The following is a 25,203-nucleotide window of genomic DNA, read 5'->3' on the forward strand; positions in this document are numbered from 1 at the left end:
ACTGTATGGGGGAGACTGGGTCACCTGTCACTGTATGGGGGAGATGAGGGGTCACCTGTCACTGTATGGGGGAGATGAGGGGTCACCTGTCACTGTATGGGTGAGATGAGGGGTCACCTGTCACTGTATGGGGGAGATGAGGGGTCACCTGTCACTGTATGGGGGAGATGAGGGGTCACCTGTCACTGTATGGGGGAGACTGGGTCACCTGTCACTGTATGGGGGAGATGAGGGGGTCACCTGTCACTGTATGGGGGAGACTGGGTCACCTGTCACTGTATGGGGGAGATGAGGGGGTCACCTGTCACTGTATGGGGGAGACTGGGTCACCTGTCACTGTATGGGGGAGATGAAGGGTCACCTGTCACTGTATGGGGGGAGATGAGGGGTCACCTGTCGCTCTATGGGGGGGTGGTCACCTGTCACTGTATGGGGGAGATGAGGGGGTCACCTGTCACTGTATGGGGGAGATGAGGGGGTCACCTGTCACTGTATGGGGGAGATGAGGGGGTCACCTGTCACTGTATGGGGGAGATGAAGGGTCACCTGTCACTGTATGGGGGAGATGAGGGGGTCACCTGTCACTGTATGGGGGAGACTGGGTCACCTGTCACTGTATGGGGGAGATGAGGGGTCACCTGTCACTGTATGGGGGAGATGAGGGGTCACCTGTCACTATGGGGGAGATGAGGGGTCATCTGTCACTGTATGGGGGGGATATGAGGGGCACCTGTCACTGTATGGGGGAGATGAGGGGTCACCTGTCACTATGGGGGAGATGAGGAGTCACCTGTCACTGTATGGGTGAGATGAGGGGTCACCTGTCACTGTATGGGGGAGATGAGGGGTCACCTGTCACTGTATGGGGGGGGGATATGAGGGGCACCTGTCACTGTATGGGGGAGATGAAGGGTCACCTGTCACTGTATGGGGGAGATGAGGGGTCACCTGTCACTGTATGGGGGAGATGAGGGGGTCACCTGTCACTGTATTGGGGAGATGAGGGGGTCACCTGTCACTGTATGGAGGGGATGAGCGGTTATCTGTGACTGTATTGGAGTATGAGGGGTCACCTATCACTGTATGGTGGGGGGGGGGGTCACCTGTCACTGTGTGGTAGGGGGGGTGGGTCACCTGTCGCTCTATGGGGGAGATGAGGGGTCACCTGTCACTGTATGGGGGGGGGGGTCACCTGTCGCTGTATGGGGGAGATGAGGGGTCACCTGTCACTGTATGGGGGAGATGAGGGGTCACCTGTCACTGTATTGGGGTATGGGGGGGGGGGGGTCATCTGTTGCTGTATGGGGGAGATTTGATGTCTGTTACGCAGGTTATTTGGGGGCCATCAGTGTTTCTTCTACCTTGTGCACACTGGCGGGGAGCGGCCATCCACATCCTCCTCCTCATCTCTGCATTCTGGTGCTCCCCGGTGTCAGGTGCAGTGAGACCTCCGCCCGGCCCCCGCTCTGTACGGCCTCCTACATCATCTATCATCACTGGGAAATATTTCCTGGTCTCTCAGGATGGGGGTCCCCTCAACCTCCACACCCCCCCCCCCCCTCGCTCTGGGCAAAGTGCATTCTGGGAGCCAGCAGGACACATGAGCTGACAGTCTTATCGCAGGATGAAGGCTCCACAGTGAAGGGAGACGTCAGCTGCAGTATAATGAGTGCAGCTCTGGTGAGATGTATCCGCTAGAGGTGATCACAACCGGCGGCTGAAGAAGGTGGATGCCTGGAAAACATAGATGCCGCAGTATAAGCCTGTACTTGTATCCCTGTTTTCCAGGACGCTCCTGTTGCGCTCATCTCTACTATCCTGGTGCTACAGTACATCAGGATCCTTGTGATGTGGAGGATGAGAGTGCTGATCTCAGCGGGTACATATGGCATGTGGCTTGTATGGAAGCTTCTCCTGCGGATCAGGCGCAATGTGGAGGCTTCTCCTGCGGATCAGGCGCAATGTGGAGGCTTCTCCTGCGGATCAGGCGCAATGTGGAGGCTTCTCCTGCGGATCAGGCGCAATGTGGAGGCTTCTCCTGCGGATCAGGCGCAATGTGGAGGCTTCTCCTGCGGATCAGGCGCAATGTGGAGGCTTCTCCTGCGGATCAGGCGCAATGTGGAGGCTTCTCCTGCGGATCAGGCGCAATGTGGAGGCTTCTCCTGCGGATCAGGCGCAATGTGGAGGCTTCTCCTGCGGATCAGGCGCAATGTGGAGGCTTCTCCTGCGGATCAGGCGCAATGTGGAAGCTTCTCCTGCGGATCAGGGACAACGTGGTCCCATAGGCTTCATTCTATGGTTTGCCAGATGAGCGGGTTCATGCTTCGGACGGATGGCTTAATCTGTCAAACCATTGAATGAAGCCTGTGGGACCAGTGGAGATTCAAGCATCCGCCAGCGGGGGCCAGCTGTGGAATCTGCGGCAGGTGATCCGTGCACATACCCTTACAGGATGGGCATCTCTGCAGGTGGGGTCAGGACAGGTGAAAGGTCAGGCAGGTGGTTATTAGGTGCCCCTTCTGGTTCTTCCAGCATACAGCTGGTGCTACTGGGAGAAGCTGCGGCCAGACGTGTAACACAAGGAGGGCTCCGAATAGTCGCCATTCACACACAGGGATAGTCCAGCCTGGCTCATAGGTCCAGCGTGAGTCTCCCCACCTATTATACTATAGAGACCCCATAGGTTGGGGGCCCCAGGCAGGACCCCTCTCTATCAGCCAGCACGGCTCTCTCTGTAGAGGACTCCATGTGTTCAGGTAATATGTGGGAGTGGAGCAGCAGCACATATGTCTATCACTTTATACAGCGGGCACAGGAGACCCCCATGTTCTTGTGACAGGTAGGTGTCTCAGTGTTTGGACCCTCGCTGAGGTTAATGAGAGATCCCAAAATGCAGCAGGGGAGATGCTCCTGCTGTGTATATAGAATACATGAATAGTTCTGGGTAATGCTCCGCCACTATACATATTATATGGGTAATGCTCCGCCACTATACATATTATATGGGTAATGCTCCGCCACTATACATATTATATGGGTAATGCTCCGCCACTATACATATTATATGGGTAATGCTCCGCGACTATACATATTATATGGGTAATGCTCCGCGACTCTGTTATACATATTACTGGGTCAATCTGGAGCATTAAATTACAGAATGTGAATAACCGGCTCTGCTGGTTGCCAATGGACGGTCACTACAGTGTATCACAATGATGTCTGGAATAAGCAGATTTCAGATCTGAGGCCAGTGCTGGGCATGTTAAGTTCTATGTGGCCCCTGTTATAGATCAGGGGCCCCTCCATGTTTCCCCTATGCTGAGCGTCCTGCCTGGTGTATTGATCCCTGTTATAGATCAGGGGCCCCTCCATGTTTCTCTCGTGCTGAGCGTCCTGATCGAGGCCCCTTCATGTTTCTCCTATGATGAGCTTCCTGATCGGGGCTCCTCCATGTTTCTCATATGCTGAGCGTCCTGCCCGGTGTATTGATCTCTGTTACAGATCAGGGGTCCCTCCATGTTTCTCCTGTGCTGAGCGTCCTGCCAAGTGTATTAATCTCTGTTACAGATCAGGGGTCCCTCCATGTTTCTCCTGTGCTGAGCGTCCTGATCGGGGCCCCTCCATGTTTCTCCTGTGCTGAGCGTCCTGATCGGGGCCCCTCCATGTTTCTCATATGCTGAGCGTCCTGATCGGGGCCTCTCCATGTTTCTCCTGTGCTGAGCGTCCTGCCCGGTGTATTGATCTCTGTTACAGATCAGGGGTCCCTCCATGTTTCTCCTCTGCTGAGCGTCCTGATCGGGGCACCTCCATGTTTCTCCTGTGCTGAGCGTCCTGATCGGGGCCCCTCCATGTTTCTCCTGTGCTGAGCGTCCTGATCGGGGCCCCTCCATGTTTCTCATATGCTGAGCGTCCTGATCGGGGCCTCTCCATGTTTCTCCTATGCTGAGCGTCCTGCCCGGTGTATTGATCTCTGTTACAGATCAGGGGTCCCTCCATGTTTCTCCTGTGCTGAGCGTCCTGATCGGGGCCCCTCCATGTTTCTCCTGTGCTGAGCGTCCTGATCGGGGCCCCTCCATGTTTCTCATATGCTGAGCGTCCTGATCGGGGCCCCTCCATGTTTCTCCTATGCTGAGCGTCCTGCCCGGTGTATTGATCTCTGTTACAGATCAGGGGTCCCTCCATGTTTCTCCTGTGCTGAGCGTCCTGCCCGGTGTATTGATCTCTGTTACAGATCAGGGGTCCCTCCATGTTTCTCCTATGCTGAGTGTCCTGATCGGGGCCCCTCGATGTTTCTCCTGTGCTGAGCGTCCTGATCGGGGCCCCTCCATGTTTCTCCTATGCTGAGCGTCCTGCCTGGTGTATTGATCTCTGTTACAGATCAGGGGTCCCTCCATGTTTCTCCTGTGCTGAGCGTCCTGATCGGGGCCCCTCCATGTTTCTCCTATGCTGAGCGTCCTGATCAGTGGCCCCTCCATGTTTCCCTCCAGTGTTGCAGCAGATGGCTCGGTCTCTTTGTAGCCGCCATGGATATGGTACGTCTTGGACTTTGAGTCTGCGGCGTCTCTTGAGGACTGGCGTGTTGAGGAGCAGCTTGTACTTTGCACCTGACCTGTAATAAGGCTTCACAGGACGATGGTTTCTGACATCTCAGAGTTATTGGGGGGTCATGAATAAGTCGGATGTATTGGCCGCTCTCAGAACAAACCCAGACTGTGTATCACCAGCAGTCGATGCGGCCGAGCATGTCCGAGCACTGGCAGCTATTCAATCTTAGCTAAACACAGTTAACTTAAAGGGGTTGTTCACAAAAAGATTTTTTCTTTCAAAGCAACCGGTGCCAGATAGTGCCAGTGATTTGTAATTTAATTCTATTCCTGTCTTCCAGTACTTATCAGCTGCTGTATGTCCTGCAGGAAGTGGTGTATTCCCTCCAGTCTGACACAGTGCTCTCTACTGCCACCTCTGTCCGTGTCAGGAACTGTCCAGAGCAGCAGCAAATCCCCATAGAAAACCTCTCCTGCTCTGGACAGTTCCTGACATGGACAGAGGTGGCAGCAGAGAGCACTGTGTCACACTGGAGAGAATACATCACTTCCTCCATGACATACAGCAGCTGATAAGTACTGGAAGATTGGAGATTTTTTAATAGAAGTGAGTTACAAATCTATATAACTTTCTGGCACCAGTTGATTTGAAATAAAAAATGTTTTGGTGAACTACCCCTTTAAATAACCCATGCGCCGTTCCCACCACGAGGTTATTACACTATAAATACTTCACTTATCTCGTTGATTTGTTTTCCGGTCACATCCAGAGGATTGTGGGAGCCGCGCTGACACCATCACAGACCATCCACATTTCTTACGTGACTTGTTGCAGTAGTTTCTTTATGACTTTTCGCCCTTTTTACGCCCTGTGTCAGCGCAGTTGTGGCTTAGTGTAAGTGGGCGACTGTGTCGGTGAATCCTACACATAATGGTTCATAGTGTTAATGACGCCGTGCGCTTCACTTCAAACAATTCCTATTAGAAACAGCGGGCCGTGCACCTCCCTACAGAGGGTGTGATTGGCTGGAGAGCTGTACGTCACCGCCACACACCTGTGCACATTCATAGCCATACAGTTTCTTTCTTTTTTCTGCATTCATCTTCAGTAACCGCGTGTGATACATGTGGTGCGTAGTGATGGGCTGGAAAAAGAAACGCAAACCCTCTAAACGGCGCGGTTTAGACTAAATTTGTGTACTTTGATGCTGTTTTCTATATTGCCATATTCCTGGGTCTGCAGGGATTTGTATGGGGGGGGGGAGGTGCGGAACTTTGAAATTCTAGTAGCAGGTTGGTCGTCTCCCATTGTTGTATTATCCTATAGCTTTAGGGTTATAATAGTGTATTACATGACAACCAGGGAATCCTACTTAGTAACCTGGTGCCCCCCCCCCCCCATCCCTGTGTGTATTCAGTGCAATTGTATCTGGGGTGTATATATATATCTATCTATCAGTTCTTACTGTCCCACATACAATGTATCTTCCCCTGACCCCAGGAGCTGACACTTTAATCTCCTATTACACACAATGTATCATCACTCCCATCATCCCTGACCCCAGGAGCTGACACTCTAATCTCCTGTCACACACAGTGTATCATCACTCCCATCCTCCCTGACCCCAGGAGCTGACACTCTAATCACCTATCACACACAGTGTATCATCACTCCCATCATCATCCCTGACCCCAGGAGCTGACACTCTAATCTCCTGTCACACACAGTGTATCATCACTCCCATCCTCCCTGACCCCAGGAGCTGACACTCTAATCACCTATCACACACAGTGTATCATCACTCCCATCATCCTCCCCGACCCCAGGAGCTGACACTCTAATCTCCTGTCACACACAGTGTATCATCACTCCCATCTTCCCTTACCCCAGGAGCTCACACTCTAATCTCCTATCACACACAGTGTATCATCACTCCCATCACTCCCATCATCCCTGACCCTAGGAGCTGACACTCTAGTCTCTTATGTGTGTCAGTGTGTGTGGGGGATGGGGTCTGTGCATCCTATATAGAATCGGCAGATAATTTGGCCGTTGCTCTGGTTTGGGTCCTATAGAAGCTTCTATATATAATGTTTGTTTATAAGGTTTTATTAATTGTTTTTTTTATCCCCCCCCTTTGTAGTCATACACAATAGAGAGTCATGGAGGACCCTGGTGGTCATCCTCAGGACAGCGTGCCCCCCGCTACTGATGACCTCCCCCCTCCTGAAGGCAGTGAAGGATATAACCATGAAACAGAAGCACAGGACCCACCGGAGATCACACAGGACCCACCGGAGATCACACAGGAAAGTAAAGCGATAACCCAGGATCAGCTGCACATGGTGACCCCTCCATCATCACAGGAGCCCGATGAGACCAGTGACCCCTCCGCCCCCCAAACCTCTGATCCTGCAGAACATGTAGCCACCGCACCCCAAACCTCAGACACTGGTGAACCCCAAACTGTTACCCCAGAAATCTCCCCCAACAAGGGAGCTCTGAATGTTAAGGACGTTCCCGAGGAAAACCTGGAGACCCACATCTCCATAGACACAATCCGCACCAAAGATCTTCTATCTATGATTCACCTCCCGTCATCCCAGGAGACCTTACTGGATGAGATAGAGGCCGAACTCAGCAGCTCCCAGGTGGACTACAAGTTACATAATGGAATGAGTAAAGCTGGACTAAGCCTTACTATGCTAGAACAGTGTGTCCACGACAAGTATCTACAGCAGGAAAACACTATACAGAGGTAAAGCTGCACATCACATTCATTATTACATTACTGATCCTGAGTTACATCCTGTATTATACTTCAGAGCTGCACTCACTATTCTGCTGGTGGGGTCACTGTGTACATACATTACATTACTGATCCTGTACTGATCCTGTATTATACCCCAGAGCTGCACTCACTATTCTGCTGGTGAGGTCACTGTGTACATACATTACATTATTGATCCTGAGTTACATCCTGTATTATACTTCAGAGCTGCACTCACTATTCTGCTGGTGGGGTCACTGTGTACATACATTACATTACTGATCCTGTACTGATCCTGAGTTACATCCTGTATTATACTTCAGAGCTGCACTCACTATTCTGCTGGTGGGGTCACTGTGTACATACATTACTGAACCTGTACTGATCCTGAGTTGCATCCTGTATTATACTCCGGAGCTGCACTCACTATTCTGCTGGTGTTACGTATATTACATCACTGTGTGGACCAGTCCCCAGATGATGGTGGATTGGTCCTCGGTCTTGTTTTGCGTCACCAGCCGGTAGAGAAGATGCAAATCTCCGGTATTTACATGTGACGGACACAGTGAGATGGTGACTGGCTGTATGCAAAGCAAATATTGGACTCCGCCAGTGTATTACAAACACTATCCCAGTCTCCTAGAGAACCACAGGAAAGATCACTGACTAGGATGAATGTATTGTAATAATCCCTCATTTTTCTATAAGAATATAACTAGTATAATACTGCTCCTATATACAGGAATATAACTACTATAATACTGCTCCTATATACAGGGATATAACTACTATAATACTGCTCCTATATACAGGAATATAACTACTATAATACTGCTCCTATATACAGGAATATAACTACTATAATACCGCTCCTATATACAGGAATATAACTACTATAATACTGCTCCTATATACAGGAATATAACTACTATAATGCGGTTCAGGGAAGAAACAGAGTGCTGCACCTCACACCTATGGCTGATACTAGTGCCGCTAGGCTAAATAAAAAACACATCAGAATTTTGTGTATGAATTGATCAAGCCATACTGCCCCATGTACCTCGTGCCGGTATCTGATACACATGGGTCCCTACACTAAGTCCACACCGTGCCAGTCAGTGGCCACCAACCCCGCAGGCGTGCACAGTCAGGGAACGGGGGCCATGGGACGGCTCTGCGACCCCCATGCCACAGGACCAGACCCAAAAACACCACACCAGAACCTGGCCAGCACCGCCGGCGGAGAAGGTCGCCCCCAAGCAGCACAAGTCTGGATAAGGAATTACACTCACCATAGCTGCAGCAAACAGAATGGTGTGGTGTTTTTGGGTCTGGTCCTGTGGCATGGGGGTCGCAGGGCCGTCCCATGGCCCCCGTTCCCTGGCTGTGCACGCCTGCGGGGTTGGTGGCCACTGACTGGCACGGTGTGGACTTAGTGTGTATCAGATACCGGCACGAGGTACATGGGGCAGTATGGCTTGATCAATTCATACACAAAATTCTGATGTGTTTTTTATTTAGCCTAGCGGCACTAGTATCAACCATAGGTGTGAGGTGCAGCACTCTGTTTCTTCCCTGAACCGCATAACTACTATAATACTGCTCCTATATACAGGAATATAACTACTATAATACTGCTCCTATATACAGGAATATAACTACTATAATACTGCTCCTATATACAGGAATATAACTACTATAATACTGCTCCTATATACAGGAATATAACTACTATAATACTGCTCCTATATACAGGAATATAACTACTATAATACTGCTCCTATATACAGGAATATAACTACTATAATACTGCTCCTATATACAGGAATATAACTACTATAATACTGCTCCTATATACAGGGATATAACTACGATAATACTGCTCCTATATACAGGGATATACTACTATAATACTGCTCCTATATACAGGAATATAAATACTATAATACTGCTCCTATATACAGGAATATAACTGCTATATTACTGCTCGTATGCTGTTTATGATGTACAGTAATTTCCTAATTTCTTTCTATTTTCAGGTTAATAGAGGAGAATAAGAGGCATCAGCAGCTGATATTAGATATCTGTTCTGAGAAGGACCATCTAAGAGAAGACCTGAAGAAACGAGGGGAGACGGAGCTGCAGCACCTAAACACCATCAAGCAGGTAGGACTGTCAGATCAGGTCATAAACATAAAGGTCTGTGTGTTGTGTGTCGGGTTCTCCTGAATGATTGCTGCATTGTAACATGACTGATCCTGCACTCCTGTGAAAGCTGGGCGGCCGGGCAGCTGCAGGAGCTTGTTTCTTCTCTTCCCAATATAATGGCCTCATCTGAGGAAATGGAGCTAAGCCTGTTGTGTCCATTACTGACATCTGCCTGATGTACAACCGGGAGCAGTATTATAGTAGTTATATTCCTGTATATAGGGGGCAGTATTATAGTAGTTATATCCCTGTATATAGGAGCAGTATTATAGTAGTTATATTCTTGTATATAGGAGCAGTATTATAGTAGTTATATTCCTGTATATAGGAGCAGTATTATAGTAGTTATATTCCTGTATATAGGAGCAGTATTATAGTAGTTATATTCTTCTATATAGGAGCAGTATTATAGTAGTTATATTCCTGTATATAGGAACAGTATTATAGTAGTTATATTCCTGTATATAGGAGTAGTATTATAGTAGTTATATTCTTGTATATAGGAGCAGTATTATAGTAGTTATATTCTTGTATATAGGAGCAGTATTACAGTAGTTATATTCCGGTATGTAGGGGGCAGTATTATAGTAGTTATATTCCTGTATGTAGGGGGCAGTATGATAGTAGTTATATTCGTGTATATAGGAGCAGTATTATAGTAGTTATATTCGTGTATATAGGAGCAGTATTATAGTAGTTATATTCGTGTATATAGGAGCAGTATTATAGTAGTTATATTCTTGTATATAGGAGCAGTATTATAGTAGTTATATTCTTGTGTATAGGAGCAGTATTATAGTAGTTATATTCTTGTATATAGGAGCAGTATTATAGTAGTTATATCCCTGTATATAGGGGCAGTATTATAGTAGTTATATTCCTGTATATAGGAGCAGTATTGTAGTAGTTATATTCTTGTATATAGGAGCAGTATTATAGTAGTTATATTCCTGTATATAGGAGCAGTATTGTAGTAGTTATATTCCTGTATATAGGAGCAGTATTGTAGTAGTTATATTCCTGTATATAGGAGCAGTATTGTAGTAGTTATATTCCTGTATATAGGAGCAGTATTGTAGTAATTATATTCTTGTATATAGGAGCAGTATTATAGTAGTTATATCCCTGTATATAGGAGCAGTATTATAGTAGTTATATCCCTGTATATAGGAGCAGTATTGTAGTAGTTATATTCCTGTATATAGGAGCAGTATTGTAGTAGTTATATTCCTGTATATAGGGGGCAGTATTATAGTAGTTATATTCCTGTATATAGGGGGCTGTATTATAGTAGTTATATATGGTCACTTCCTCTGCCCTCAGGTTGATCTTGTGTTGCAGGCTTCTCTGTAAAGGTAATGTTAGAAAGAGATGTGTGACATCTTGGTTATATAGGTAAAGGTTGAGCTTAGACGTCAGGCGTCGGTCAGTGATCATTCCTCATTTATCATTGGGGAGGGAGCTGTTGTCTTGCAGCCGCTATTGTATGATGTGTAGTCAGGGTTATGATGTAATACGGCGAGCTGTGAGCTCTCTCGTGGTTTTATACTACTTGTAGCCTTAGTTTCTTTGCCACTTAGATATAGGGATATTACTGTTTGGCTACAAATCTTCACATTTTCTTTAATAGCCAATTGGGTGGTGACTTATTATATTAGGGTGATGTGAACGTTTGGGTCAGGAGAGGCGTTTAACCCTTTCATTGACCCAGTGTGCAGGTTATATATTTTATACGTTCCTCTATGTGATATAACACCTTAAGTCACTTCCCACTGACCTAATTGACATGAAGGTGACACTATAGCTGTGGCGTCTGCTCGGAGAGTCCGCCATCACATAGTATGACTGAGGGTAAGAACATGTGCCTGATATTTTATAGGAATTCCTGGCACCTGATCATGTGATGTAGTAATGAGGTCACAGGTCACATCTGTACAGAACTGTACCCCGAGTACTCCGCCACTGCTGTGGTTCTGACAACCCGTCCTCCCGCAGCTGATCTGCAGATTCTCATTCATAGTATTAACATAGCTCTCTGGGAGACTAAAAATAGAGACATCAGACCGGTTCATCCCCAGATAAGAGACAGTCCTCACTGACACATTGTAACAAACGGGGGAGAGACTGCTACTGCTAGGGTTTAGCTCACAGAGCATTGTCTACACTGGATAGAGCTGAGAGCAGGACTAGCTATGTACAATGTATCAGTCTGGAGCTCACAGAGCATTGTCTACACTGGATACAGCTGAGAGCAGGACTAGCTATGTACAATGTATCAGTCTGGAGCTCACAGAGCATTGTCTACACTGGATACAGCTGGGAGCAGGACTAGCTATGTACAATGTATCAGTCTGGAGCTCACAGAGCATTGTCTACACTGGATACAGCTGTAACGTTTAGCTTCTGGTTGTAAGAAATGGTGAAGTTGGTGATGAGTTTCTGGAGCTTTTTATTACCCGGTGAGTAACCATCATTTCCTGGGCCGGATGATCCTGTGTGATGGATTTCGGTCAGATCTGTCACCTCCTTCCCGTCTGTTATTTCTGTAGATCACACACTACTTATTTCTTGTAACACCATAGAGATTACTCCTCTCTATGGGGGAGGGGGCGAAACTCTTATTATTAATGGCATTATTGTTATTATAGCGGTCATGTGTAATTACAGAAACATGGCTGCTGTCTGATGCTGCGTCACTACTCTGCCAGTGTAGACAATGCTCTGTGAGCTCCAGACTGATACATTGTACATAGCTGTATCCAGTGTACACAATGCTCTGTGTGCTTCAGACTGATACATTGTACATAGCTAGTCCAGCTCTTAGCTGTATCCAGTGTAGACAATGCTCTGTGAGCTCCAGACTGATACATTGTACATAGCTAGTCCTGCTCTCAGCTGTATCCAGTGTAGACAATGCTCTGTGAGCTCCAGACTGATACATTGTACATAGCTAGTCCTGCTCTCAGCTGTATCCAGTGTAGACAATGCTCTGTGAGCTCCAGACTGATACATTGTACATAGCTGGTCCTGCTCTCAGCTGTATCCAGTGTAGACAATGCTCTGTGAGCTCCAGACTGATACATTGTACATAGCTAGTCCTGCTCTCAGCTGTATCCAGTGTAGACAATGCTCTGTGAGCTCCAGATATATACATTGTATATAGCTAGTCCTGCTCTCAGCTGTATCCAGTGTAGACAATGCTCTGTGAGCTCCAGACTGATACATTCATCCAGTATCCAGTGTAGACAATGTACAATGTCAGCTGATTGTGGTCTTTCAGCATGTTGAAACGGCCCAACCGTGACAGAGATAGTCTGCTGCTCGTCCTCAGAGGGGTCAGCGGGTGCCCCGTCTATCCTCAGGGATAGATAGATCCACCATTATAACCTGCCTCATGAAGACACCTGGATATTCGGGATAACCTCCTGCTACTTGTCATCCTCCTAGTAGTCAGTACCTCAATGTTTTTAGTCCTTTGGGAAGTCGATTGTGTCCAGTGTAGCTGCAGCTCGGAGAAACCGGCTGTCCGGGGCAATGTCTATTAACCCTTCACCTCGGCTAAGCAGCTGAATGTCAGAGCTTCTATCTGTGTCCCTCCTGCTCCTGACGTCACCGGCCCTGAACGTCTGACACACCTGCCCGGTCACAGGGAAACCTGAATGGTGACATCTCATCATAGAGATTTGCTTGGTAATTAAGAAGCAACTGCAGGTTAGCCATGATGCCTGGCACCCAGTGTATCTATGGGATGACTCAAGCAAATATGGCTGTAATGTGTCATACAGGATCAGTAATGTAATGTATGTACACAGTGACCCCACCAGCAGAATAGTGAGTGCAGCTCTGGAGTATAATATAGGATGTAACTCAGGATCAGTAATGTAATGTATGTACACAGTGACCTCACCAGCAGAATAGTGAGCGCAGCTCTGGAGTATAATACAGAATATAACTCAGGATCACTCATTTATGGGTTGTTGGTTGATAATATTGGTTATTTTGGATGATAATTTTTTCCATATTTCTTTCAGCTTGAAGGGAGGATTGAAGACCTAAGCCGGGAGCTGAAAATGGCAAAAGACAGACTGATTGCCCAGGATGCGACTTCTAAGAACACCATCCAGCAGCTGCATAAGGAGATGGCTGTGAGGACGGAGCAGGTAACAGCCCCAGGAGCCTGGTGTCCCGGCTCAGCAGTAATGAGTGTCACCAGAGATGGCGCTGTCACACACTCTCTGTGGACTTTCTACAGCCAATACCCTGGCCAGACAGTCATTCCCCTGCAGTGCCACCTAATGGAGGAATGGGGTTTTACATGGCAAATATTTAGCAAACCAAACTGTGAAAGCTGTTCCACCCTCTGCTCTGGTTTAGCCCCCCCCCCCTATGGTCTTTATAACCCTAGGTCTGTTATATAGCATGGACCAATGTGTTTCTATGTGTTTAATTTAAGGCCAATAAAAAATGTGAAGAGGCACGACAAGAGAAGGAGGCGATGGTCATGAAGTATGTGAGGGGCGAGAAGGAATCTCTAGATCTTCGGAAGGAGAAGGAAGTTCTGGAGCGAAAGCTGCGCGAGGCCAACAAGGAGATTGAGAAGCACAGCTCCAGGATCAAGATCCTAACTCAGGAAAAGGGGCGACTGCACCAGCTGCACGAGGCCAAGGTGAGCGGACGTCACATACTAAGCTCCAGGTCACACCTGCCGCCGGCTGCTATCGTCAGACACATCAGGTTTTCTATCTGTCACCTTGTTCACTTAAGTGATGACAAAATGGGCCAAAATTTTAATCTATAGGACAATGTACATGGTTTATTGACTTCATTGGGTATGTGGGGGCTCATTCCTGCTTATATTATTAATGTGGAAAGGACGTATGCACTCAATGACAGTGACAGATCATGCTGCTGTGGATTCTGGTTGGGAAGGCTGTACTGTAGTCTGTTATGGTGCCCATAGACATAAGAACAAAGCTGGAATAACCTGACAAATTTACTATATAAAAATTATTTTATTATTATTATTGTTTTTATTAATGTTCCACCATGACTACTAATTTCTTCCCTCGTCCCTCTGCAGTGCCGGCTCTTATGAGCTGAGCGTGCACTTGTATGCAGGGATAGAGGGATAGCTAACAGCCAAACGGCTGATGAAGTGGTATGACCTCTTCTGGTATTTTCTGCTTCATTCCAGGAAAACGAGACCAGTCGGCAAAGTCGTGATATCGAGAAACTTAAGGAAGAGGTGAATTCTTATGCCATCAAAGTAAAATGGGCCCATAACAAGTTAAAAACGGAACTGGACTCGCACAAGGTCAGTAAAGAATGTGACTTTATGCATTAATAGATGCAGCATATACTGTGTAGCTGCCCATGAAGTGTATGGTCATCTCTGCAGAGCGGCGGAGGAGGGCCGGGTGGATCGGTGCACTGAGGGCTGTAGTCCTGTTCCACAATGCACCAAACCACCTCATTTACATATTGAATTAAGTGCCAAAGACATTCGGGGGTTTCAGAGGACAGACACCCCCAGATCAGATGACAATGGTTTATCCTAGAGCCGGGGTAAGGAACCTTGACTTTCCAGCTGTTAGCTAAAGCTTTGGCTGTCCAGGCATGATGGGAGTTGTAGTTTTGCAACAGCTGGAGGGCCAAGGTTCCCTACTAGAGATGAGCGAACCAGGTTTGGGTAAGAGTCCATCCGAACCCGAACGATCTGCATTTGATTAGCGGTGGCTGCTGAACTTGGATAAAGCTCTATGTTGTCTGGAAAACATGGATACAGCCAATGACTATATCCATGTTTTCCACATAGCCTTAGGGCTTTATCCAACTTCAGCAGCCACTGCTAATCAAATGCCGAAAGTTCCGGTTCGGATGGACTCGAGCATGCTCTAGGTTCGCTCATCTCTATTTCCTACCCCTGTCCTAGAAAGAGTTATTACCTCCTGTGGCGCCTCCTCTGGTCACCCCTGGGTACTGGAGAACTCATCTTCGTTTACTTGTCTCAGATACATTTATTTAATTCCTGTTCTTAATCACCAGGAAACCAAAGACAAATTGCGAGATACGACAGCCAAACTAAACCAAGCCAAGGAAGAGGCCGAGCAGATCCGCAGGAACTGCCAGGAGATGATCAAAACTTATCAGGCAAGGACTCTGCCTCCTCTTCTACTAGTGTCTGTACAGTATCATCCTGTGTGCACAGTGTCACCTTATACCGTAGAATCCACCCCATTACTTATTGTGCCATGGAGTCCTCCAGTGTCTGTACAATCTCCTCCTGTGTGCACAGTGTCACCTTATACCGTAGAATCCACCCCATTACTTATTGTGCCATGGAGTCCTCCAGTGTCTGTACAATCTCCTCCTGTGTGCACAGTGTCACCTTATACCGGAAGATCCACCCCATTACTTATTGTGCCATGGAGTCCTCCAGTGTTCACACCAACAATACAGTAAGGTGTCAGCAGGGAGGGAAGCTGCTTCAGTGGTCAGAGGAGGTCTGGTACAAGTATGGAGTACCGTGCATTTAAGACATGGCAAGAGAGAATAAGCCAGCACTCTGCGATCTCTGTGCTGCACTCCTATATAGTCTATGGAGCTGCAGGACAGAGATGATTGACAGCAGCAAATGGAAGTGCACTACTGTATGCTTCTTCCCATTGGTAGGTGTCCCAGACAGATCCAGACTTATGGCATGTCCCTGTGACATATCGAAAGTGTTTCTAAATGCCAAGTACAAGTACTAGTATAACATTCTAACCTCAAAGTGTAACTGAGATCCTATAAATGATTGCATCCTAATGTAACAACATAAGTTACTGTAAAGAGCCTGAGATTAACACTACATCTCCAACAGCGCCGTACAGCAGCACATGCATATATCACGCTGTGGTGCAGTGCGGTCCTGTAACCTAGGGACACTCCTGTAAGCAACAGAATTCTGATTGCTGCTCTAAAGGTGATTGGAGCGTCAGACATGTCACTCAGAATCATTAATTAACTGTTTTCAGAAAGTGATATAGATTTGTAATTTACTTCTATGTAAAAATCTCCAGTCTTCCAGTACTTATCAGCTGCTGTATGTCCTACAGGAAGTGGTGTATTCTCTCCAGTCTGACACAGTGCTCTCTGCTGCCACCTCTGTCCATGTCAGGAACTGTCCAGAACAACAGCAAATCCCCATAGAGAACCTCTCCTGCTCTGGACAGTTCCTGACATGGACAGAGGTGGCAGCAGAGAGCACTGTGTCAGACTGAAGAGAATACACCTCTTCCTGTAGGACATACAGCAGCTGATAAGTACTGAAAGACTGGAGATTTTTACATAGAAGTAAATTACAAATCTATATCACTATCTGGCACCAGTTGATCTGAAAGAAAAAGATTTTCACTGGAGTACCCCTTTAATACAAAAGCAGCTGTAATATTCTATTTACCATGCATTTGGTGGTGGTGGGGGTCACTTATTTCAGATGATGTCACAGGAGATGTCCTCTGTCTGTCTCCAGGAGTCTGAAGAAATCAAGTCCAATGAACTGGATGCAAAGCTGCGAGTCACTAAAGGGGAACTAGAGAAGCAGATGCAGGAGAAGTCCGACCATCTGGAGGTAAGGGGGTCTCTAGGATTATAGTCAGCTCAGCCTTGCTTGATGGCTGCCCGGAGATTGGGTTCTATCCTGTTACATTTGTTGTAGTGTTGTTGTAGCAGAGGGGAACCTGTGCATATTTTATTTTAGGTTCATCAAGCTAAAATGAAGGAGCTGGACGACCTGAAACGGACATTTACAGAAGGCATGGACGAACTCCGCACATTGCGAACAAAGGTAAATGCCTTGGGGATCACTGATGTAGATCCTACACTCAGTGCGTTATATGTTTACATATATTATAGTGGCATAGCTACATGTTATTGTATAAGGGTTCTAAAGGTGCCTGTACATCTTATACTAAAGTATCAGGTGTATGGGGGGGCCTCACAACCCTTCTCTCCACCAACATCCTCTGTTTGTGGTAAGAAGGGTCGGACGTGCTGCATATGTCACCTGTTCCTTTTGTTCTGGGAGGGATAAGCTGGTGTCCAAGCAGTCTGGCTGCAGCTTACCCATCCCTCTCCATAGGCAGCGTATGAATGTATGGCTGCGGCGGGTTTGGTGTATAAGGCTTCCCGGACCGTCCACCAACAGGAGATATTGGAAAATCACTGCCCACCCTAATGTTTCAGGAGAGATAAGCTGCAGTGAGAGTGCTCGGCTGCGGCTTACCCCACCCCTCCCCATAGGGAGTTCTCAGCCGCGCCTAACGTTCATGTGTATGTGGAGGGGAGAGCAGGGGACATAACCGATGGCCGGATAATTGTTTGGCCATCAGTTAGTGAAGGTGTAGGAGGACCTTACCCTATGTCAGCTGGAATCTCATCCCTTTCCATCTTGTCTGTCACACAGGTAAAATGTCTGGAGGCCGAGCGGCTGAGGACAGAGGAGGAATTATCCAAATACAAAGAGCTGATAAACCGGCAGAAGACGGAGATCCAGAACCTGCTGGAGAAGGTGAAGGTGGTGGAGGAGCAGGAGCAGCGGCACCAGAGGTACCAGGGAACCAGTATCCCATCCACCTTATATATACTGTACTGGAGGTGACTGTGCCGCCATATAGTGATCAGTATGCAGCTCATCTGTCCCCTGTTCACATTGCTGCATACAGAAATCCCCCTCTCCTCGTGCAGCTGTGATGGAGCAGCCAGAAGGGATGTGTAACCTGCAGAGGTCGGGGGCTTTCTCCATCCCGTAACTTGTGGTGCAGAGATCTGTAATACAACCGCATGTACAAAGGTTGTGCCCAGTGTCACAATGACGTGTCTGCCCCACATTTAGTGGGTACGTTGGGAAAGCTCCCAGCAGTCTATAAACATGGCCAAGGGTGGTCACTATCAGGAGGAGGCCTGGGGTGTCCTTACCGCCTCTGTCTGGCTGACGTACACCCGTAACCACAAAGGAATAAAGTAGTGAATAATGTAGGAGATACAGTAACAATAAAATGTTCTACCACTTGGGAGAATTAAATAAAGACTGACTGACTGACCCCAGCATGCTGTGATGATGTAACTGATCGTATATGGACACTTATCTTTATATGGGACAGTTACCGTGTATGGGACAGTTACCATGTATGGACTGTTACCGTGTATGGACTGTTACCGTGTATGGACTGTTACCGTGTATGGACTGTTACCGTGTATGGGCGGTTACCATATATGGGACAGTTACCGTGTATGGGCGGTTACCATATATGGAAGGTTACCATACATGGGGCAGTTACCATACATGGGGCAGTTACCATACATGGGGCAGTTACCATACATGGGGCAGTTACCATACATGGGGCAGTTACCATACATGGGGCAGTTACCATACATGGGGCAGTTACCATACATGGGGCAGTTACCATACATGGGGCAGTTACCATACATGGGGCAGTTACCATGTATGGACGGTTACCATGTATGGACTGTTACCATGTATGGACTGTTACCGTGTATGGACTGTTACCGTGTATGGACTGTTACCGTGTATGGACTGTTACCGTGTATGGACTGTTACCGTGTATGGACTGTTACCGTGTATGGACTGTTACCGTGTATGGACTGTTACCGTGTATGGACTGTTACCGTGTATGGACTGTTACCGTGTATGGACTGTTACCATATATGGGGCAGTTACCGTGTATGGGACAGTTACCGTGTATGGGACAGTTACCGTGTATGGGACAGTTACCGTGTATGGGACAGTTACCGTGTATGGGACAGTTACCGTGTATGGGACAGTTACCGTGTATGGGACAGTTACCGTGTATGGGACAGTTACCATGTATGGACGGTTACCATATATGGGACAGTTACCGTGTATGGACGGTTACCATGTATGGACAGTTACCATATATGGACGGTTACCATATATGGGACAGTTACCGTGTATAGACGGTTACCATATATGGGACAGTTACCGTGTCTAGACAGTTACCATATATGGGGCGGTTACCATGTATAGACTGTTGTTACCATGTATGGACGGTTACCATATATGGGACAGTTACATCATTAGAACTTCCCAGGGGTTCCCTCTGATAGCCGGCTGTGTGGGATTCCTGCATCCTTCCATTAGAGGTAGCCGGAGTCCTCCTGACATAAACCTCACACAGAAGGCCATAGTGTGATGGGAATGGGGACGGTAATGGAATCGCTTTCTCCATGTTTGTATAGAATACACTGAGGCTTCAGTTTAGCTCAGTCACCTTGGACATCCTGGTTATGTGAATAGCAGGGTATTGAGTGTTCTCCAGGGACAGAAGCGATCCTCGGCTCTAGGGGTTACAATGGGTAAATGAATGTCTTCCACAATGGCCGTCAGTCTTTCCTTGTAATGGAGCTGTATATATTTTCTTAATGTTATTTTTTCCCATTCTCCAGAGACCAGCAGGAGATCCAGAGCCTGCGGGATGAGGCGAGCAGCCTGAACGCCATCATCTGTGACCTGCAGCGGGATATAGAGGGGAGCAGGACACAGGAATCCGAGCTGCTGGGATTCACCGAGAAGCTGACCAGTAAGAACGCCCAGATCCAGTCCGAGAACAATGCCCTGCAGGCTCAGCTGGACAAGGTGTCGTGTAGTGAGAGCGAGCTGCACAGTGAGCTGGAGCACACCCGGCACAGCTGCACCGAGCTGGTAGGATACAGGATGGCTTATCTATTACACCTCATGAATGACGTCTTCCCTCCTATAGCCAGGCTAGGGACCCTTCCCATTGTACACACGTATAGATACACTTGTATAATACAGGACATCACACACCTGGAACCTATATACACAGTACCAGCAGCACTAAATCCTAAGTGTCAGCCAAGCGGTCATTCAGCTGACGGCTATCTTCCAATCCCCGTTTACATGTATGCTCAACTCAACAGAGAGTGTATGTTTTCTGAATGCAGAGAGGGGAGAAAGCCACTGACAGACTCTCGTGATGGTGGCTTATCCTCCCAAGAACAAAAGGGTCAGACTCGCTGATATCTACATTTTACATTTTAAATGTTGAACATTACAAAAACAACCCCCACTCCCCAATATGCCCACCTCTGCCTCCCCCCTAGAAGCCAGATGCCTCCATAAAGATGAACAAACATGTATGTGTCAATTTGCGCAAAGTTCTGCCTATCCAGGCAAGTCCTGTGTTAGCGCCCAGGATCTTCTGTGGTGCCACAGGTATCCCGATGGGCTCCAGGAACTGTCCTTATGTTACTTACATTACAGAGAAAAGTGACAGTGAATCAGCAGCAATCTCACACTACATACTGTCCGCACTCTATGCGCATACACAATACCTAAGCTACATTATTCAGAGGGCCAACCTGACGTGCTCCTTCAGTCGCCTGCCGTCGTTGGCTAACATTTATCATGTCATTTCTGTGCTGTAGTAATGAGGCCAGTACCAGGTCCCTTGCTTTCTGCCAGCATTGTTCCCTAGGGGGCGCTGTCTGCACGTAGAACTATACAGCTTAGATCAGGGGTCTCAAACTCGCGGCCCTCCAGCTGTTGCCAAACTACAATTCCCATCATGCCTGGACAGCCAAAGCTAAAGCTTTGGCTGTCCAGGCATGATGGGAATTGTAGTTTGGCAACAGCTGGAGGGCCGCGAGTTTGAGACCTCTGGCTTAGATTGCAGTGAACTCCCCCTAGTGGTGAAGAAGTGCAGCTAATGTAAGGACGGCAGCTCAGACCTCAGCTTCCTGGATCCCTACAGGTTGATTTTGAGAGGAGCTGCGATAACAATTACTGTATGACAGATGAGCTGAATGGCAGCTATCTCGGCCCCTGACGCCATTGTATTATGTCCTCTTACAGGAGCACTTATCTTTATTTGGGACAGTTAGGGCCCTATTCTACCGGACGATTATCGTTTGCATAATCGTTAACGATTAACGATCTCAAACGACCGCTATTGCGAAAGACCTGAAAACGTTCAGTCATTTCCATGGAACGATAATCATTACTTATGATCGTAATTGCGATAGTTTTTTCTTCGCTATTTATTCGCTATTGCGTTCGTATCTATTGCGAACGACCGAACGATGTCTTATTCAATGCGAACGATTTGCGAACGTTTTGCGAACGAGCAACGATAAAAATAGGTCCAGGTCTTATAAAGCGATCAACGATTTCTCGTTCGGTCGTTAATCGTTAACTGCATTTCAACCGAACGATTATCGTTTAGATTCGAATGATTTAACGATAATCTGAACAATAATCGTTCGGTGGAATAGGGCCCTTACTATAAATAGGGCAGTTACCATGTATGGACTATTGTTACCATATATAGGGCAGTTACCATGTATGGACTGTTGTTACCATGTATGGACAGTTACCGTGAATGGACGGTTACCATATATGGGACAGTTACCGTGTATGGACGGTTACCATATATGGGACAGTTACCGTGTATGGACGGTTACCATATATGGGACAGTTACCGTGTATGGACAAGTCCTGTGTTAGCGCCCAGGATCTTCTGTGGTGCCACAGGTATCCCGATGTGCTCTAGGAACTGTCGGGTTCATTTTGAGAGGAGCTGCGATAACAATTACTGTATGATAGGTGAGCTAAATGGTAGCTATCTCGGCCCCTGACGCCATTGTATTGTGTCATCTTACAGGAGCAGAGGCTGGCCGCTGAGCAGACTCTGAGGAAACAGGAGGTCCAGGCTCTGCAGACCGAGCAGGACAGTCAGCGGCAGATTGTGGCCTCGCTGAATACTCGCATAGAAGAGCTGAATGATGAACTCGCCACCCAGAAGAGGAAGCATGCCGTCAATCTCAAGGATCTCACCAAGCAACTGCAGCAAGGTGAGAAGAAGTTGTCTTACAAGGAGGAAAGGATAGAGGTCTAAGGCTCAAATATTAGTGTGGGAGGCTGCAGGCCGTGTCCTGCACAGCAGCAGGGAGTATGTCATGAACAATGCCTCACAGGGAAGAGGTCAAGCCATCTAAACAACCATGCACATGAGCCGTCATCATGGATTCTGAACCAGAAAGGGAGAGGAAGCACAGAAATGGTCACGTGGTCATGTTAGTGGAGTACAGGACATGACGGACAGGGATAGGGGAACCTGGGGCCCTCCAGCTGTTAAAAACTAATTGTCATCATGCCTGAACAAATAAAGCTTTGGCTGTCTAGGTATGACGGTAATTTGTAGTTTTGAAAAAGGTTCCCGATCTTTGATATGGGGGGGGCTTTGTGGTTGGCACATTCATACGGACCTACATATATCCTTGTGTTTCTGCAGCTCGGAAGAAGGTGGAGCAGATGGAGAACGGCAACTACGAAAAAGACGTCAGCAGCATGGGCAGCCGCTCCAGCTCCTCCGGTAAGAAACGCCTGTGAGATTGTAACCAGATTTTTTTTTCTTCTCGCTCCATAATGTGCTTTTATCCTATTGTGGATACAATACAATTATAATTGTAGAAGTGAATTACAAATCTATATAACTTTCTGACAACCATTAATTTAAAAGAAAAACATTTTTGTGGGAATTTGCCTTAAATGTATCACCTGTCTACAAGATAAGTATCTGTATTGATGACCTTCCCAGAATAGGTGATACGTATCTGATCATTGGAGTGGGCGTCCTTTGTGACATGTGACTAGATCGTAGCCGAGCATGCTTGCTTCTGCTCCATTCATTTGCTGTAATGGAGACTTGACCACTGTTGTATTCACATGGTGGGAATCCCAGTTTCATTGTGGGGGTCCCAGCAGTCAGACCACCACTGAACAGCTACTTACCCCCAATCCTATGGAAGATTAGTAATCAATCTACCCATCCATCCATATCATCTGCTCACTTATGTTCTCACTGCAGGATCTCTCAACACTCGGAACAATGAGGACCGATCTCCGGAAAACACCGGGACCACCACAGTGGATAACTTCCCAGAAGTGGACAAGGCGGTCCTGATCGAGAGGATCATCCGTCTCCAGAAGGCGCACGCCCGCAAAAACGAGAAAATGGAGTTCATGGAAGACCACATAAAGCAACTGGTGGAGGAAATTAGGAAAAAAACAAAGTATGTATGATGCCTCCTGCGTGTGTGTGTGTGACGCCTCCGGACGGCTCATGTCACCGCTAACACATTGTTCTGTTACTAATCTGGGGTCCCAGGAGAGGCCCCCTGCTATGGGCACCAAATTTATGGGGGGCTCTCACCTTCATGTCAGTATTGCTTTTAGGGCATGTTCACTTCTGCACCATTTCTTTATGTCTTCAATGTGTGTAGAATAACTAGGTGAATAGTCTTCATTACCTCTCATACTGTAGTGTGTATGTAGCCCCGTCCCTGCCGACTCTGGACGCCCCGTCCCTGCCGACTCTGGGCGCCCCGTCCCTGCCGACTCTGGGCGCCCCGTCCCTGCCGACTCTGGACGCCCCGTCCCTGCCGACTCTGGACGCCCCGTCCCTGCCGACTCTGGACGCCCCGTCCCTGCCGACTCTGGACGCCCCGTCCCTGCCGACTCTGGACGCCCCGTCCCTGCCGACTCTGGACGCCCCCCGTCCCTGCCGACTCTGGACGCCCCGTCCCTGCCGACTCTGGACGCCCCGTCCCTGCCGACTCTGGACGCCCCGTCCCTGCCGACTCTGGGCTCTCCGGCTGTTCTCCACCAGTTGCCTTTTGGGTCTGATCCGGATTGTACCTTCCATCTCATTGTCTTGCTGATTTCTCTGTCATGTAACCTCCACATTGTGATTTCTTGTATTTGTTATGGGGTTTGTCTGTTGTTATCATCGGACGGTGACACCAATACATCTCACCCTGTGACATCACTGACAGGGTATACAGGACATAAGTGATACAGTGTTACAGTCTTACATCAGGATTTATTGGTCTCCGCTTCTGAAATACTCTGTGCTGCTGGGAACCCTGCTTTTTCCACAATACAACTCTCTATGTGACCCCTCTAAAAACTGAATCAACACTCTCCTGAAATACTCTGTGCTGCTAATGACCCTGCTTCTTTCATTTTGCAATTCTCATACTGTGACGACATACAGCAGTGGAACATTTCTCTCTTGAACTACTTTGTGCTGCTGATGACCCTGCTTCTTTAACCTCCAGCATAATGGCTACAATACTTTCCTGAAATACTCTGTGCTGCTGGAGACCACTTCTCATTCCACTATGTAACTGTCTGTGATAAATACACTCACCTCCTGAAATCCTCTGTACTGCTGGACATCCTGCTCCTTCCACTATGAGTTACCATTCTAAGACCTTCCACAAAATCTGCAAATACTCTGTGCTGCTGGAGACTCCGCTCTTCCCACTTTGTCTATGGAGCTGCTGGGGACCATGTTCCTTTCACTATGCAACTTCCAATCTGTGACCTCCACAGCGCACTCCTCTGCTGAAATCCTCTGTGCTGCTGGGAGACCATCAGACGCCATGTGTGCTCCTCCTGTGGCGTATGTCAGTGTAGATGGCGGCTCTGTGACACCCAGTAATGGCGGCTCTGTGACACCTAGTAATGGCCGCTCTGTGACACCACCCAGTAATGGCCGCTCTGTGACACCACCCAGTAATGGCCGCTCTGTGACACCCAGTAATGGCGGCTCTGTGACACCACCCAGTAA

General features: G+C 47.7%; 1 protein-coding gene across 2 annotated transcripts in view; it reads left to right on the forward strand.

Moving 5' to 3' along the window:
* Window positions 1–25,203, forward strand: part of CCDC186 (coiled-coil domain containing 186) — a 31,380-nt gene that overhangs the window by 1,356 nt on the left and 4,821 nt on the right. The window contains exons 2-14 of one of the 2 annotated variants that reach the window (XM_069979749.1): window positions 6,692–7,306; window positions 9,358–9,484; window positions 13,558–13,686; window positions 13,980–14,192; window positions 14,721–14,840; window positions 15,572–15,676; window positions 17,004–17,138; window positions 17,268–17,354; window positions 17,973–18,115; window positions 19,994–20,249; window positions 22,231–22,420; window positions 22,861–22,941; window positions 23,437–23,641. In XM_069979749.1, coding sequence (XP_069835850.1) covers window positions 6,711–7,306; window positions 9,358–9,484; window positions 13,558–13,686; window positions 13,980–14,192; window positions 14,721–14,840; window positions 15,572–15,676; window positions 17,004–17,138; window positions 17,268–17,354; window positions 17,973–18,115; window positions 19,994–20,249; window positions 22,231–22,420; window positions 22,861–22,941; window positions 23,437–23,641 — 2,387 coding nt within the window. In that variant the 5' untranslated portion in view covers window positions 6,692–6,710. The remainder of the gene's footprint in view (window positions 1–6,691; window positions 7,307–9,357; window positions 9,485–13,557; window positions 13,687–13,979; window positions 14,193–14,720; window positions 14,841–15,571; window positions 15,677–17,003; window positions 17,139–17,267; window positions 17,355–17,972; window positions 18,116–19,993; window positions 20,250–22,230; window positions 22,421–22,860; window positions 22,942–23,436; window positions 23,642–25,203) is intronic. The other variant, XM_069979750.1, reaches the window with a different exon arrangement.

Source organism: Dendropsophus ebraccatus, chromosome 8, assembly GCF_027789765.1.
Source record: "Dendropsophus ebraccatus isolate aDenEbr1 chromosome 8, aDenEbr1.pat, whole genome shotgun sequence".
In the NCBI taxonomy this organism is placed as follows: domain Eukaryota; kingdom Metazoa; phylum Chordata; class Amphibia; order Anura; family Hylidae; genus Dendropsophus; species Dendropsophus ebraccatus.